Below are 17,528 nucleotides of genomic sequence, written 5' to 3'. Positions count from 1 at the left end.
CACTGGGAAGTTTTAAACTAAGGTAAACTATAAATACACCAAGTAGCCTATACAATACACTGGGAAGCTTTAAACTAAGGTAAACTATAAATACACCAAGTTAAGGTCTCGTTTGCGGACAACTCTAAAACACTCTCCTAGGACAAGGTCAGGGTTAGTGTAAAAGTACCTCCAGCTGGCGAGAGTCAGGTGGTGGAGATGTGCTCTAGGGAACGTGAGAACTATTGCGGTTGATATTTGTAAGGACGAAGTAAGGGAAAAATGGTGTCTAGATTAGAAAAATATTTTAGCTTTAATTTTTTTTTAAAGTTTAGAAGGAAAAATTTTTTTTTCAAGTCGTTTACATAATTGTGGACGACGTGGTTGGCAGAGTTTCTGACATGCATCTCTTCGGGGATGGGGGGGGGGGGGGGGGGGGGTTCGCCCCTCCCCCAAGAAAGTCTACCGCCCCCCCCCCGAACGAGATGGAATTTATATAGTAAACATATACTTTTACTAGTGTCCGTCCCTCCACCGGAAAATGTAGACCCCCCCCCCCCCCGAACGAGATGGAATTTATATAGTAAACATATACTTTTACTAGTGTCCGTCCCTCCACCGGAAAATGTAGACCCCCCCCCCCCCCCCCCCAAAAAAAATATCAAGTGCCCCCATAAGAAAAAAGTCTGGAAGAAACTCTGGTGGTTGGATGGTAGAAAATACGCCTGCTAACCCGAATGTCATGTGTTCGGATCCCTGAGTCCACCCAGCCCTAACGGGCATCCCAATCACAAGCAAAGTCTGTCAGGCACTGCACTGACCACACTTTCCATTTATATATTGAGGTCACTGACACGGCTGATCTATAAATAGTACTTTTGCTTTGGTTTTTTAATACTGAAAAGTTAAGTTAATGATATACATGTATTTAAAATAATAATTAATTGTATTTATTTTTACAAGAAAAAGCTAGCAAAGAAAATAATTTAAAAATTTACAGTTACACTATTCAGTATTCTATATATAATTAAATTAAAATGAAATCTAAAGTTTTAGTTACCAACTAGAACTTAAGAAGTAGGAAGTGGCCCTGGGTGGGGCATACACTGCTAAAGGCTCACTCTAGTGTGACTCGTCAGGCGCTAGAGTGGAACCCTCAGGGAAAGCGGAAGCGAGGGCACCCAAGACAGATCTGGAGGCGGAGTTAGTCTAGGACCATTTTAAGAAAATCTGTCTTAAATTTAGGGCAGCTTATACTAAAATGTCACGTTAATAGAGAATGAGATTTTATGTACTTAAAATGTTGTTTTTGGGTAACACTTATTTGGTTTGCGTTGTGTACAATCTAAAATTCAGGTAAGTTATGAGTTGCAAACCAGATTATTCATTCGGAATATCCGATTATAAAGCAGACTATCTGATAGTTAAATGACGTCAAATGCTGGTGATCTGTCATTGAAATAATGTCTACATTGTCGGGAAACCGTCTTCTTTGTTTACTTTATTTATCACATTGAAATAAAAACTAAAACACAATTGTCATTCACAAAAAATATAATATATGAACAAATACAGGCAAAGTATGATTTATTCGAGTGTATGTAGTTAGTAAAAAAGGTACCCCTTCGGACCTGACGGTCCATAGACCGTTTGAAGAAAGTCTATTTATTTCTGGGACTTCAGCAGTTTATAGGATAGTGTTATCAGCATTATATCCAGTAGTTGTTTAAATTTTCCTAACGTCAGGTAAGTTGATGCAGGGTAGTCCTTCGGTCGGGAAACTGGAGACTGGAGCAGTTGTGTGCTTTACTGTACGACGGCGTTGTCTCTTCACAGAATAATACTTTTAAAAAGTATTTTAAATAATTTTAGTCATATAAATATAATGTAGATTCGAAACAAATCAGTAGAAAGTTCCCGAGTCCACCCAGCTCCGGTGGGTACCTAACTCAGAGATAACAAAGGCGGCTGGTATAGTGTTGACCACACTATCCCTTCATATGCTGAGGTCTCTCAAGCCGATGAACTCTACTTCCTCTGCCTCATGTGTCTTGGGTACGAACGGGAAAAGATCATGAAATACAATGTACTGTTCTGTGACAGTCAAAAACGACAGTTTTATTTGAAGCCATAATGTCTTTACACGGCATGTTCCCATCTTCGCTCTACTGCTCTCAGTTGAAAGGCCAACGGGACGGCGATGATGCCAAACTTGTATTTGATTGGAGGCGGCGAGCCCGGAGTTGCTGGCAGAATCTCAAATCTGTGGAAGATTGATGAGAGGTACAGGAACAACTCCATGACAGCCAGGGACTCGCCCAAACAGACACGACGACCTATCGAGAAGGGGATGAACTCTTCAGGAGTTTTTAACTTCCCGTCTTGGTCTATAAATCTTTCAGGTTTAAACTCCATGACGTCATTGCCCCAGATCTTTGGATCGTGTAAGACAGAGTCCAGGTTGGGTGAGATGTAAGTTCCTTTAGGGATGGTGTAGCCTCGGACGGTCACATCATGAAGAGAGGTGTGAGTTACACTGTTTGGCACTATACTTGATAACCTTTGCGTTTCTTTGATCACGGCGGTTAAATAGACAAGACTTTGTTTATCCTGAATACACGGTCGCCTGTCAGATCCGATTTTTTCTTTCATTTCCTGGTATATTTTAGCTTGAACATCCGGGTAATTTAACACATACAACAGGCACCAGTTTATTGTTGCACTTGTGGTCTCCATACCTGCAGTAAACAAGTCATACACCACTTTCATAAGACCTTCATCGCTCAAAAAAGTTAACTTTCCCCTACTTTTCTTTAAAGTCATTTCCTTAACGTACGCAGCGATAAAATTATCGATATTATTTTCGTCGTATTCGATGTAACCTTTCTCTTGAACAAATGAGTGAATAAACTTAAACAGGTCCTTGACTGCTTTCTTCATCTCCTTCACGTGAAAGAAATCCCCAGGAAGATGCCTCAGGCACGGGAAGAAGTTAACCGGGCTGTTGAAATTATCAGCGGAGACGGACTTTGAGAACCTGGCGATCATATCCTGGTACCTCTCGTCCTTGTAGTCGAACCTGTGACCCAGGACGATGGAGCTGATGACGTTAGCTGTGCTGACGTACGTGGCTACTCGGACGTCGGATGGCTGGCCGCAGCTCTCAGACAACAGGTCGAGAAAGTGAGTGACCTCCTCTTGGATTCTGCCAGCCAGTATATTTTTACCCATTCCAAAATCTCGCAAAATGTGCAGAGCGACAGTTCTGTGTTCTTTCCAGCTTTTTCCTTTTGAGAAAGTTATGCCTTTCTCCGGTAGAGGATTTACCTATGTTTAAAAAAAAAATATATTAAACGTTTTATTTTAAATAGAAATGTATTTTGTATCTTTAAAAGACAACAATAAAACCGCAATCATTGATTGGTGTATGTTACTCCATATCGTCAAAGTAAAATGAGAGTGATAATCGTCATAAGTCTGAAGTTGACTGATTGAGGGTCAGTTCGATAGGACGTCACTGGATGACGGTTAGGTCTATAGGACGTCACTGAATGACGGTCATGTTTATAGGACGTCTCTAACCCAATAATCTCCGATGTCCATGCAGTCTTTATATTCCGTGATCAAAGATAAAAAGGCCACTACTTTATCTTCTCTTAAAAGCGTTCAACCTTAAAATTACTCCACCTACGGATTACTTAAAAACTTACTTAACTTTTATAAGTTTGTATAATGGATTATAATAATGTAAAATACATCTAACTTAATAATACCTTAAGACAAAAGGAAACAGAAAGAAAAAAATTTAACCTGATCAAAAGCGAGTTTTGGACGGTCTGAGAATTCCCCGGCACGTTTGAGAAAAAGTTCTTTAATAAGGTCATAGCCAGATATTATAACCAGCAGCTCACTCCCCATCTGTAGACTGGTTAAAGGACAGGTTCAATTATGTTATCACAATATGAGATTTAAGTTCTTTTGTTTCAGCTAAGTAACGAAGTATAGTGTTGTGGATGTATACAGTATAGGTGAAATCGACGGTGGTGTTTTATAAAATGTGGACTTGAGACTCAGGGGTTTGTTTATTGTAGTGCTATTAAATGTAAATAAAGGAATAAGTAAAATGAAAACAAGAACCTCAACCTATCTCCACCCACGGTACACATAACAACCAGTCCACCCTACCCCCCCCCCACACACACACACTTTACACAAAACCACCTCCCCCACTCTTTGCATACATCTTTGTCACCCCCCCTTCCCGCCACCCACAAAATCAACTCCCCCATCAACTTTACACCTTTCTCTTCACCTTATACACAATTTCCCCCTCCCCCACATTTTACACACTACCACCACCCCCCACATTTTACACACAACCACCTCCCCACACTTTTTTACACACAACAACTTCCCCCCACATTTTACACACAACCACCTCCCCCACACATTTTACACACAACCACCTCCCCTAACATTATACACACAATCACCTCCCCACACATTTTACACACAACCGCCTACCCCCCACACTTTTACACACAACCCCATTAAAATGAGCCTAACACACCAGATACTAAGCTCATACTGACCTGAAAATATCCCCTAACTCCTCCCGCCATGTCTTGAACTGTGACCTTGGGTTGTCCTCTAGCGTGAGTAAATGTCCGAGTAGAGGTAAGGGACGGGTGGGGTACGGGGGTAGATTTTGTTTGGGGCGCTTAAACCACAAGCAGGTTAGAACCAAAACCGCAATGGTCAAGACGGCGTTGATCAGATCTATCATCTTAGCTTATCCAAGTCTAGCCACGGGAAGTAAGCTAAAGATCAATTCAAATAATATCATTCTCCTGATACCAGTGTTGCGTTAAGCACATACTTATATAGATAAAGCAAAAGAAATTAAATTAAATTAAAACCTGGGAAATTCGAAATGAAAATGTACTTGCACAAAAAAACATCAGCAGAATATCCCAAGAAATGTATTCACACATAGCCTCACCTTAACTTGTTATGTCGTTATTTTATCCACCAAATTGAATGATGCGGGTCGCGGGTATAGTAAGAAAAGTCGCTATTGTAAAGTTTGTTTCTCTACCATGATTCACGACACACGATCAGTGACAGCGAGAGAGTTCTATCTTAGCTTTAACTGAGGTTTGGTGTTGTAAACATCTTAGATAAAACTAGATAAAAGTACATCTCTGACCGGGGGGGGGGGGGGGGGGGGGGGAGAAGTCATGTCCTCACCCACACATAGCGTGGACAAAAGAGACATTGACCTTGTTCTAGCTTCGTCAACACGTTTGTTGTTGGGGGTAAAGATGTGGCGTAATTAACGGCTAGATGCAGCACCACATTTTAAATGGTTTATGTGGATGATTTCAAAATTGTTTTTTCTTGACTAACTTTTGAAAATAAATCCACGTCTTGATACACAAATAAGGGGCGGCGTGGTTCAATAGGAGAACGTACGTCCCTGAGTCCAACCAGCTCTGATGGGTACCTAACACACGTTTGGGAAAACAAAGGCGGCTGTGCATAGTGCTTACCGCACAATCCGAGGACATAGAAAAAGATAGACTCTACTTAAAATATTGTGTGATGATTGTATAGGTATAATTTTCCATAATTTATAAAGTCGATTACACAAATTTAATTACTATTTTGCAGAATTATTACGATAATTTCAACCATCCTTAGTCATCTTTAACATTAAATTAAATATGCACAATAATTGCAGTCTATTTGCTGCCTGTAACAACTGTTAGCTAATTGCGGTCATACATAAGGGAGGTAAAAATGTAAAACAAATACGATGCGAGATTCTGTAGTTATCTACCTTGCAATATATTCTGCTTTACCTTTGAGTAGACGGGTTTGATTCTTCCATTAGCGAATCTAGCTGGTATGGTGCTTGTCCAACCCCCCCCCCCCCTACCCACTCTTACATAAACATCTGAAGGTGGAAGCCGCCTATGGATGCTACCCGCTAATATTTGAAACTGAATTTTACATGAAACTAAATTAACATAACGGTGGTTTACTAGTGTTTTCCACGTTGTAAGATTCCTGCGTTTTTTTTTTTTTGGTCTTTAGCTGTGTCTCTTTGAAGACTTGTTTTCACTTTTACCTTAATACACGGCCGGTCTTTGTAATACTTGCTTCAGTCAAACCGAGTGCCACAAACCTTGGCACGGATATGGTAAAAAGGCAGAAGAGTTACGTTAGAGCTTAAGGCAAAGACGGTGAAGCTAATTATGAGTTGGATATGACGCTTAGTAAGTTGCTTATCAAAATAAACTTTTGCGATTTAAATTTAAAAAAAAAAGTTTTGATTCTACTTGCCAAATAGGACACATTGCAGTCGCTAGGGATAATTTTAGCGAGTCCGTATTTTAAAACTGTCAGAATATTGGTATCACATCAGAGGCGTAGCGGGGGCGGGGGGGGGGGGGGCGGTGGGGACACATGTCCCCGGGCGCTGACCTTAGGGGGGGGGCGCCAAATTGAAAGTTTGAGGGGGGGGGGTGCAGATTAAAAGTTTGAGGTGGGGGAGGGTGCAAATCGAAAGTTTGAGAGGGGGGGGGGGTGAGGAAGGGTCGCTACGCCTCTGTATCACATCAATAAATGTTTCAGTAGAAATCTAAGTGCACGACAAAATCTGCTTAGAAATAACAACACGGTAATCTCTATAAGAATTAGATTTTATTATAAACATTTTTTTACATTGCTGACTCTAGTCTCCTAGGACACTCCAACATTACACTACATATACACTCATTATACTCATTATACACCAATCAACCAATCAAACACCCCCAACACACCCTCAACACACCCACAATACACCAACAACACACCCCCACCACACCCACACCACACAAAAATCAACAAAACCATCAGAGTCAAATCGACTGTGTGAAGTAGGTGCCTTTGACCAACCACATTAAGCAGTTTATTTTAGATCAACCTTGTTTCCATTTTTGGTAAAAAATATATTCAATAATTATAGATATAAATTAGTAATAACTTAAAGAAAACCGGGAATTCAGTGCACCTGTAACAGTAACAGGTCCAGGTGTAGCCATGTCCACAAAGGACCTTCCCTGGACCTAGATTGTAGCAGCTTTAATTGTGCTGTTTTAGTTACTGCTACATAATTTAAAAAAAACAATTAACGCATTTACTAATGATCCAACTCAGCCTCGAAATTATAATCTCCGCTAAATTTCATTAAAGTGCATCCATGGAATTAAATAGGAAGTGAAACTTAAAATTTCAATCACTGATTGTTATAGATTGCATGTTCTTTTACACCGGGGAATGAATCATCCGCGTTAATTTGATCACGTCATTCGATGTCTCTTTGCTGAGCTGTTTGAATCAAATCGAAAGTGTGTACATCACAAAGACTTGAAACTCATAAAGGTTCGATAACTCTGATAATTTTTGTAATCTCTCTAATACATGAGTTCTATCCCTTTCTTTTCGTAATACTGACTTTGAAATTTTTCGGCGCGGCAACAATACCGAAGATGTCGTCTAAGGGTGGGGGGTGGGACGGGTCGGGTGGGGCGAAGGTGTACCTGTGGAACATGGAGGACAGGTACAAAAACAGGAACATGTTCGCCACCCCCTCCCCCAGGCACAGTCTCCGGCCAGCGGAAAACGGGATGAAGTGTTCGGGTTTGGTCACGTGACCGTCCGAGTCGAGAAACCGCTCGGGTCGGAACTGGTCAACATCGTCACCCCAGACGGCTGGGTCGTGCAGGACCGAGTCCAGGTTGGGCAGGATGTAGGCGTCTTTGGGGATGTTGAACCCCCGCAGAAGCGTCTCCTCTGAACAGGTGTGGGGCGCCCCGAGCGGGGCCACGCTGGCAAGACGCTGGGTCTCCATGACAACGGCGGTCAGGTATTTCAGATTCGGCTTGTCTTGCATGTTCGGGGTCCGTTCCCTGCCCACCACGGCGTCCAGTTCTTGGTGAATCTTCTCCTGAACGTGCGGGTTGTGCAGGATGAAAAGAACGCACCACAAAATGGTGCTGCTTGAGGTCTCGAACCCGGCGCCGAAAATCTCAACCACAATTTTAATGAGGTTGGCGTCGTCGAGGTACGTTTTCAACCCCGCGTTTTGTCTTTTTTCTTTCTCGTTCAGGTACGACGCGATGAAACTTGCCGAGTCGTCAGTTTTCAAATTGTCTTTCAGCTCATGGAATCTCTTGTCGAATATTCGATGCATCTCCAGAACCGCATCCTTGACCTTGTGGGCCGCGAACAAATCCCCGGGTAAATATTGCAAGGCCGGTATCAGGTTTAAAATACTTGACCCTTGAACTTTAGAAATAGTGTAGTTCATGAGAGAGATGAGTTTCTGGAAAGTGGGGTCGTCGTAATCGTATCGTTCCCCGACCATCATCGAACAGATGAAGTTAGCGACGCTCATGTTAGTCGGTATTCGAATATCCGTCGGCTCGCCGTCGTAAGAATCGAGCAGAGCCAGGTAGGACTTGATCTCTTCTAGAATTTTCTCGGCCATGACGTTTTTCCCCATGCCGAAGTTCCTCAAGATGGCGAGAGACACGGACCTCTGTTCCTTCCAGTTGGGTCCGGAGGCGGCCATGACCCCCATGTTGGGTACCCCGACCACCTGCAAGTGTACAGGTATTAGGTGTAAAGGAGAGGCATTGAGTGTAAAGGAGAGGCATTGGGTGTAAAGGAAAGACATCGGGTGTAAAGGAGATGCATCGGGTGTAAAGGAGATGCATCGGGTGTAAAGGAAAGACATCGGGTGTAAAGGAGATGCATCGGGTGTAAAGGAGATGCATCGGGTGTAAAGGAAAGACATCGGGTGTAAAGGAAAGACATCGGGTGTAAAGGAGATGCATCGGGTGTAAAGGAAAGACATCGGATGTAAAGGAAAGACATCGGGTGTAAAGGAAAAACATAATGCGTGCGGGTCTTTCATTAGTACATTCACAAAGTAGATATATTGCTAGCTATGTTTACAAATTACTATATTAATTACATGTAATATCTTAGTCAAACATGTTGAATAAGTATCAACAGATAATGGCCAAATACATAAACATTTAATAAAATTAACTTTTTTTTTAGTGACACTAAAGTTTCATTACATCAAGTGTCCGGAAGGTTTAATTAACTAACCTGATCAACGTAAAAATCCGGTCTGTTTGAGAACTGATTAGCTCTCTTAATTAGTGTTTCCTTGATGACATCATAGCCATTGAGGATGATCATCGTGGTGGGTCCTATGTACAGACTGTCAACAGATACAACCATAGACACAATCATAGACACAATCATAGACACAATCATAGACACAATCATAGACACAATCATAGACACAATCATAGACACAATCATAGACACAATCATAGACACAATCATAGACACAATCATAGACACAATCATAGACACAATCATAGACACAATCATAGACACAATCATAGACACAATCATAGACACAATCATAGACACAATCATAGACACAACCATAGACACAACCATAGACACAATCATAGACACAATCATAGACACAATCATAGACACAATCATAGTCACAATCATAGACACAATCATAGACACAATCATAGACACAATCATAGACACAATCATAGTCACAATCATAGACACAATCATAGACACAATCATAGACACAATCATAGACACAATCATAGACACAATCATAGACACAATCATAGACACAATCATAGTCACAATCATAGACACAATCATAGACACAATCATAGACACAATCATAGACACAATCATAGATACATTTATTAACATAATCACTCACACAATCACAGACACAATGATAGACACAGTTATTAACATAATCACCGACACATACATAGACACAATATAGACACAATCCTTAATATTATCTTTGACACTATGATTGCCACAATCACTGACAATCGTACACAAACACTATTTCAATTATTGACGTAATCATTTGCATAATCATTTAACACAATCAGACAAAATCATGGACAATTTCATAGGTGTAGTCATGGACACAATGATAGATAAACAATCATGGACACAATCACAATCATTATCTCATACATCGAAGCAGTCATTAGAGAAGTCAAGACACAATCACATCTACAACCAGAGACGTAACAAATTAGACATCAGAACAAAAAAAACGTAAACTACCAGAAAATGTCGCCGTGTTCCTGTCGCCATTGTTTGAAGACAGCCCGGGGGTTGGCAGGGATGTGGAACATGTTCCCCAGCAGTGGCAGGGGTCGCCTCGGGCAGGGTGGGGCGTGGGGCTTGGGGCGCCGGAGCCAGATGTACCCAGCCAGTAGACACACCGCAGATAGCAGCACGGGAGTGTAGCTGCTGATCTCCATGGCAACCGACATGGCGGACTGGTCGCGACGGTCTGGATGTGACAAGGTGGAAATCTGAGGGAGATAACCGAATTAATAAAGGATTGAATTTAATTCAGGCAGGATGGCGTCCCTTAATTGAAATCTGACATGAAATATTAGTTCCTCGTTCAAAGCCATTCACAATACAACTTTGTATAATTCGTAAATCATACAAAATTTGGTTTCTATGTTGATTTTTTTAAATGCTTAATATCTTATCTTCTTCTTCTTCTTCGTTCTTAATTATTAGTGTTGAAGGGGATCGAGATTTATCTGCCAGTGGGTTTGAAATCGAGACTTTGTTCGAATTTATCAACCATGAGCTTTTTGCCGACTCGACCACGCCCCCAACACAATTAAGCGTTACGTGTCAACTGTTTATGCGCCATTGAGGCCATTGACTCCGATTTCAGCCTGCTTTTCTTTTTGGATTTGCTTCCATAGCCTTTGTCCAACCAAGAACAAACTACAAGGCAGCAGTTGTTTAATTTTGGAGTTGTCTCTCCTAGAAGAGTGGCTGTACCCAGCTAACGAGCCTCATCTGCCCGAGGGTTCGAACTCGAGACTTTTCGGATTAGCAATAATATCTTATAATTTTATTAAATTGTGGACGAAACTAAACATTTTATAGTGTATGCGACTGTAGCGTTGTTTTCACAAAATTTTATCTGCTTCTAAATTGGGTGGTGAAAAAAATACAATAAAAAATTATATAACAATTGTTTAACGACAATAATTATAAAATAATGTATGAAACGCATATGAAGTAACGTTCTAAAAGAACTAAATTACACTTGCTTAAGTTTTAAACACTAGTATAACATATTCTATGTTTATATTTATGTCATATATTTTTTTAATTAGTGCATATGGTCATATGTTACAGTGTCTTAATATGAACTAGAAGGCAACCACATGTATCCATATACTAAAACTATACTTATTTACACTGGCCTTTGATGCGTGTTCAATCACTTAAACCCTTCACCCATTTGCGTTCTAGAATAAAAGACTGCAGTCACAAAATAGGGCTGCTAAATAACCACTTCCATGACTGAACATGATTTTAAAAAATCTCCCCCACCCCTGCACATATACTCGCTAGTAAAATTGTGGCTAAAATATATTGTAATCTGACCATCTAGTAAAAATATAGGCCTACTGTTCGCTGGTATTTTTTTTCCATTTAATTTAAAATATTCTCAGTTAGGAACTTTTACCATTGCAATGTCAATGACGCCATTACTAATTATTTTCTAAACAAATGATTAGTATAAAATTTTCAACCTAAAACTAAGCAGAACTAAACAGCTAAACCCGGCTACAGAACTGGGCGCTAAACATTAATTTCATTTCTTCAAACAACAGCATACTAATGTGGATCTACTTGCTTTTCAATTATCTGAACTAGAAATAGAAAGTAGTCCTGGGTCAGCCTGACCCCGCCTTGACATAGAAGACTTCTGAAATCAGAGTTTTGTAATTGTAATTTTTAAATTAAATGTTAGATTAATTAGCAGAAATGTAACACGCACACCTGCTGGTGCCAGAGTGTATCGTCTGCCGTGTGAAAGCAGAACTGAAAATCTAGCGGCCATTCTTAAAATAGACACAAATTAAATTACAAGAGTTTAATTACAGGAGAGGTGTGGGATTAATTCTAACGAGCTGAGAATTATTTTTTTTTAATCTCTTTCATTTGCAGAATGATATCTTTTAGAATTTCATAAATACTGTATGTAAGATTGTATTTGTATTAAAGTTTCAATTTTATTAACACATGGTTAATTTGAAATCTTAATTTTTTGGAATGGGATACAGTCTTAGTATTTTGTAGCCTATATAATTCGTCTTTGCTGTGCCTCAAAAAGTTGCATTTCCTCTTAAATATAAAGTTGATATTTGTATAGCAAAAATACCCGAAGACATTAGTTTTCAAAGCTCTGTTCAATCAGACTTATTTAAAATTGATGTACAATGTTTTATTTCTTATATAAAATGTACGGCTTTTTTTTCCTACTTTATAAATTTTGGCAATAAAATTTTAAAAATTGTTTTAAAGTAAAATTTTTATCCAAGTATTTTATCAAAATAAAACTTTGAAAATATGTAAGCTTCAATATAATTTTTATTATTTATTTCTTTTAACTGTTTCATCCTAACATTGACATGCCATCAACAAAGGGAATGAACCTACTAGAACCTGCCATCAACAGACGGAATAAACCTGCAAGAACCTGCCATCAACAAAGGAAATGAACCTACAAGAACCTGCCATCAACAGAGGGAATTAACCTACAAGAACCTGCCATCAACAGAGGGAATAAACCTGCTAGAACCTGCCATCAACAAAGGGAATTAACCTGCAAGAACCTGCCATCAACAGACGGAATAAACCTGCAAGAACCTGCCATCAACAAAGGAAATGAACCTACAAGAACCTGCCATCAACAGAGGGAATTAACCTACAAGAACCTGCCATCAACAGAGGGAATAAACCTGCTAGAACCTGCCATCAACAAAGGGAATTAACCTGCAAGAACCTGCCATCAACAGAGGGAATAAACCTGCTAGAACCTGCCATCAACAAAGGAAATGAACCTACAAGAACCTGCCATCAACAGAGGGAATAAACCTGCAAGAACCTGCCATCAACAAAGGGAATGAACCTACTAGAACCTGCCATCAACAAAGGGAATGAACCTACTAGAACCTGCCATCAACAGAGGGAATAAACCTGCAAGAACCTGCCATCAACAAAGGGAATGAACCTACTAGAACCTGCCATCAACAGAGGGAATAAACCTGCAAGAACCTGCCATCAACAGAGGGAATAAACCTGCAAGAACCTGCCATCAACAGAAGGAATTAACCAGCAAGAACCTGCCATCAACAGAGGGAATTAACTTGCTAGAACCTGCCATCAACAGAGGGAATTAACCAGCAAGAACCTGCCATCAACAGAGGGAATTAACCAGCAAGAACCTGCCATCAACAGAGGGAATTGACATATTTTCTGACAGTATATAAACATATAACTGGTTAGTAACCTGCTATATCATATTGTACAATTATCATAAAAGTTAGCAACACGCTTTAGTGTATGTATTAAAATGCCAATTATTGCAATATAAATATAATATACAGGAGATTTAAGGAAATACATTCAGATGTTGCACAAAGAGATTTAAAACAATGTGAGTATCTAGAAAAAGATGAATAAAAAACAACAACACTATAATGGTATTCCAGTGTTCTGTGTCTGCAAGAAATATTTGGATGTTTGAGGATACCTATGTCCGATAATAGACTCTTCCAAAAAATAGGTGTGTTAGATTGTTGGTAGTATTGTAATCTCGACTAGTTTTATGGGAAGAACTTAATTAAGGTTATACGTTTTAGGGTTGGGGCTAGGGTAAGGAATAGGGTTAGCACTAACATTAGCGAGACGTATTTTAGTTAACAACCTGTAACCTAACAGTTTTTTAAAGAAGATTCTATAATCGGACACCGGTATAAAAATTCCCTTACCCCAATTTTATTATTTATTTTGTAAAATGCTTACAAATTTACATTAAAGGAACAAACACTACACAAGTCAGAAAACTAAAATTTGAATTGCAATTCTAATCAGTTGAAAAATGAGCGTCTGTGGAGGTGGGTTTGTAAGCAAAATGTGTTAAATATTAAACATTTTTAATTATCGTTAATGTTTATAATTGCAGTTGTGAAACATAGCTAATATTAAAGTTATTTTAAAAACATGGCATTTTATTACACTGAGAAAATCGAAATCAAACGCGTTAAATTGACTTGTGAAAGTATAGAATATCTGAAGATAATTAAACAACATAGGTAATTGAATGACACAAAAAAGTTTAAAAATTAATTACTTTGTTAACAGAAAATATATCCAACGAACTGTAAGATTAGCCAAACCTCCCAGGTTAATTAAAATCGTGTTTATACTCCTACCTGTGTTTTGATAACTACGCACAAGGCTCGCTCATAGTCTGAATGAAACTACTAACCCCCCGACTAGATCTGTTTTCAACTAAACTTAATCTAGACGCGCAGTAGTTTTGTTGTTGTTTATGAAGCGTTTACTAGTCAACGATTAACAGTAGTCACTTCTCCGTGAGAGATGAATGGGATTTAAGTCGTGAATTTAACGTAAACTTATCCGAGAATGCGAACACTACTTATGACCTCCTAACCTCTTATCAAATCTTGGTATTGATAAATTTTTTAAAACTAAATTTTCGATAAAAACTGCACTTAATTTATCTAATTTGTTGAGGTTTTTTAAAGGAAGAACTCAAGTAGTAGGGTTTATAATAATTAATTTGTTTTGAGAAATGGAAATTTAATTTTGACCAATCGTGGTAGAGATTACAAAAAGACAATCATACAGGGTCAACTTTAGTACTGGTTAATGATGTGAAAATTAAAATACAATCTAACCAATGAAAAAAGTTGATGCAAAAAAAGTCAATATTCCGCGTTTAATGGAATTATAAAACCGTCACAACTTTCGAAAAAAATATCTGTGTTAGCAGTCTTACCGTGGTTTGTGGCGAATATTAAAACAACATTTGAATTCTTTTTTTTTTTTACTCTGATGTTTTCACAATTCCAATTTGGCAGTAATAAATAAAAGTTTGAACTTGGCCCGTCAGTTTAGTCACTTTTGCACTCTCCTCAAGATGCGTGCGCAAACTGGTGTCGTTTTTGTCTGAGCGTGCGCACTTGCATGCAAGGGTCGTGCGCAAAAATGGGTAAAAGTAAAAGATACAGGTGCACCTAGGCCGAGATATATTGTAGTTTGTAGTTACATGTAATGTGCCCAAAGTTGTAGCAAGGCTTCTGGAATATTCTGTCGTTTTTTTTTTTTTTGATTGACGTGTCTTCGCGAGCCATGGACTTGGGGTGACTTCCGTTAGGGGGAGGGGGTGGAAGGGGGGCGATGATTGAAAACCAAAATGGCGGCTAGAGGGTTTTTCTGGTTCAGTGTGAACAACCTTCACCTTGGCGTCCATGTCAAACAGTGGCACCCGCCACGTACACCTGGTGAATTGTGGGTCAGAAGCAAGCACGCGACCTAGCCACTGTCAGTGGGTTATCCGGACAAGGGTGGGTTTTTTTTTACCTGTTTTATGGCAGGCAGAATTGACCGGTTTTATTGCAGACAGAATTTGACCGGTTTTATTGCAGACAGAATTTGACCGGTTTTATTTAAAGGGAAAATTTAATCTGTATTAAGGCAGGGAATTATATGTTGAAAATTTAGGCAAATTTCACCTGTTTTAATGAAGGGGCGATTTTGCTTACATTTTATCAAAGGAGTAAAAAAAATTAACAAACGTTTAAGAAAACAACAGATATGCAAAGGCGTAGCGGGGGGGGGGGGGGGGGTGGGAACTACGTCCCCGGGCGCCGACCTTAGGGGGGCGCCAAATTGAAAGTTTGAGGGGGGTGCAAATGAAAAGTTCGAGGGGGGTGGGGGTGCAAATCTAAAGTTTGAGGAGGGGGGTGCAAATGAAAAGTTCGAAGGGGGTGCAAATCGAAAGTTTGTCCCCGGGCGCCGGGAAGGGTCGCTACGCCTTTGCAGATCTGAACTGCGTTACATCCTATTATTTTATAGTTAAATGAGTCAAGAGTGATTTATTTGAGACTAACATTTAGCAAATGAAAACATTTCTTGATCTTTATAACAAATTTTTAAAAAAATCAACTTTGAAATAACTGTGAATCTAAGGAGGGAGGTAAGCTAAATGTAGGGTAGCGGGGATGTAATTATCGTATGGCTACATATTTTGCTGAAAAAGGGGGAGGGTGGGGGTGAAAGGGGTTCAATGACCTAATGTGTAAGGGGGTCGAGAATTTTGTATTTTTTAAATAGGTTAAGTCATCCATTCTGTCTGTAAGATGTCAAAGTAAGGCAAAAGTAATTAGGTATCTGGGTCAGTAGGATAGAGGAATGTCATTCCCTGGTCTAGACTGTAATAAGCGAACACAGACGATAACAAGAACATGAACCGAATCCTCAACTCAAAGGATCGTAGTTCGGATTTGAACGATAGGAATAGTTTAATGTTGCAATGTCGAAAAAAAAAATCTAAAATAAAGTATTTCTGACTCGATGAAATGAAATGTCGGTTTATTCCGTGTGAAATCTTAACAGCATGCAAAGACACACATCCACACGCACACATCACACACACACACGCGCGCGCACACACATACACACACACATAAACACAAACTCACTCACACACACGCGGACCCACACTATAATACAATTTTTAAAAACTTCAGGCCAATTTTAAAGGCAATTGAATAAATCATCTTATCTGATATTTTGTAAACACAACTTTATCTTATCATGTATACGTTACGACACCTTATTCTCTAATCATATAACCTTTCGTGGGAACACAACTTAATCATTAATCTTATGATGTATGTTTAAAAACCTGTTAATCATTATTGTATATGAAAATACAACTTAATCATTAATCATATCATTGTTTGTAAAAAACCAAATCAATGTATACGTGGGGTATCCTAGAGAACTACAAAGATGATTTTTAATTGTTTGACAACTATTTCCAAAATAATCTTTGTAGGCTACACTTGGAGAGTTTTAACTCATGCAAACTCTAAAGTACAACTTAACAACTAAGCAGAGGCGCGGTATCACCCGGTGCGGCGGCACTTAATGGTGTCACCCCCCAGATGCGTAGCGACCCTTCCCGGCGCCCAGGGACAAACTTTCAATTTTCGATTTGCACCCCCCCCCCCTCAAACTTTCGATTTGCAACCCCCCCCCCCCCTCCACCCTTGTCGGGATTTGTCAAATTTGCTCTTACAAGACTGTTTAACACTCGAAGTAATCACTTAATTAAGTGGAATTATCATTTTTCTCTATATATTTTGCTATTTTTTGCCTTGGTGTCACCCCCCTAAATGGCGTCACCCGGTGCGGTCCGCACCCCCGCACCCCCGCTCTCCCCCCCTCGCTACGCCACTGCAACTAAGTACAACTTAAAACTATGTACAGCTTTACAACTAAGTACAACTTACAATTATGTACAGCTTTACAACTAAGTACAACTTACAACTATGTACAGCTTTACA

General features: G+C 39.5%; 2 protein-coding genes across 3 annotated transcripts; both read right to left on the bottom strand.

Annotated features, from left to right (window-relative positions):
• Positions 1-2,013: 2,013 nt before the first annotated feature.
• Positions 2,014-5,082, bottom strand: LOC131944933 (cytochrome P450 2C3-like). Its single transcript, XM_059305837.1, has 4 exons — positions 4,982-5,082; positions 4,572-4,799; positions 3,790-3,904; positions 2,014-3,306 (listed from the first exon to the last, which is right to left on the bottom strand). Exons 2-4 carry the CDS (start codon positions 4,763-4,765, stop codon positions 2,119-2,121), a joined length of 1,497 nt encoding a protein of 498 aa, XP_059161820.1. The 5' UTR covers positions 4,766-4,799; positions 4,982-5,082; the 3' UTR covers positions 2,014-2,118.
• A 1,744-nt stretch (positions 5,083-6,826) lies between these two features.
• Positions 6,827-15,051, bottom strand: LOC131944911 (cytochrome P450 2U1-like). Of its 2 annotated transcripts, none has more exons than XM_059305794.1 (4): positions 14,954-15,051; positions 10,168-10,421; positions 9,148-9,262; positions 6,827-8,629 (listed from the first exon to the last, which is right to left on the bottom strand). In XM_059305794.1, exons 2-4 carry the CDS (start codon positions 10,377-10,379, stop codon positions 7,457-7,459), a joined length of 1,500 nt encoding a protein of 499 aa, XP_059161777.1. In that variant the 5' UTR covers positions 10,380-10,421; positions 14,954-15,051; the 3' UTR covers positions 6,827-7,456. The 2 variants fall into 2 exon arrangements, with proteins under 2 accessions (XP_059161777.1, XP_059161776.1); XM_059305793.1 differs by lacking the exon at positions 14,954-15,051 and adding an exon at positions 14,364-14,432.
• Between the last annotated feature and the right edge of the window lie 2,477 nt (positions 15,052-17,528).

Source organism: Physella acuta, unplaced genomic scaffold, assembly GCF_028476545.2.
Source record: "Physella acuta isolate Inbredline_101_S28 unplaced genomic scaffold, ASM2847654v3 ptg000515l, whole genome shotgun sequence".
NCBI classification, from domain to species: domain Eukaryota; kingdom Metazoa; phylum Mollusca; class Gastropoda; family Physidae; genus Physella; species Physella acuta.
This window is presented reverse-complemented; position numbering and strand designations above follow the sequence as displayed.

Coding starts and splice junctions, on each gene's coding strand:
- LOC131944933 (XM_059305837.1), bottom strand. CDS start 4,765: ATGATAGATCTGATCAACGCCGTCTTGACCATTGCGGTTTTGGTTCTA. Junction 3,905..4,571: donor GAGTTAGGGGATATTTTCAG/GTCAGTATGAGC, acceptor TCCTTTAACCAG/TCTACAGATGGGGAGTGAGC. Junction 3,307..3,789: donor CAAAACTCGCTTTTGATCAG/GTTAAATTTTTT, acceptor TTTTAAACATAG/GTAAATCCTCTACCGGAGAA.
- LOC131944911 (XM_059305794.1), bottom strand. CDS start 10,379: ATGTCGGTTGCCATGGAGATCAGCAGCTACACTCCCGTGCTGCTATCT. Junction 9,263..10,167: donor GAACACGGCGACATTTTCTG/GTAGTTTACGTT, acceptor ATCTGTTGACAG/TCTGTACATAGGACCCACCA. Junction 8,630..9,147: donor CGGATTTTTACGTTGATCAG/GTTAGTTAATTA, acceptor GTACACTTGCAG/GTGGTCGGGGTACCCAACAT.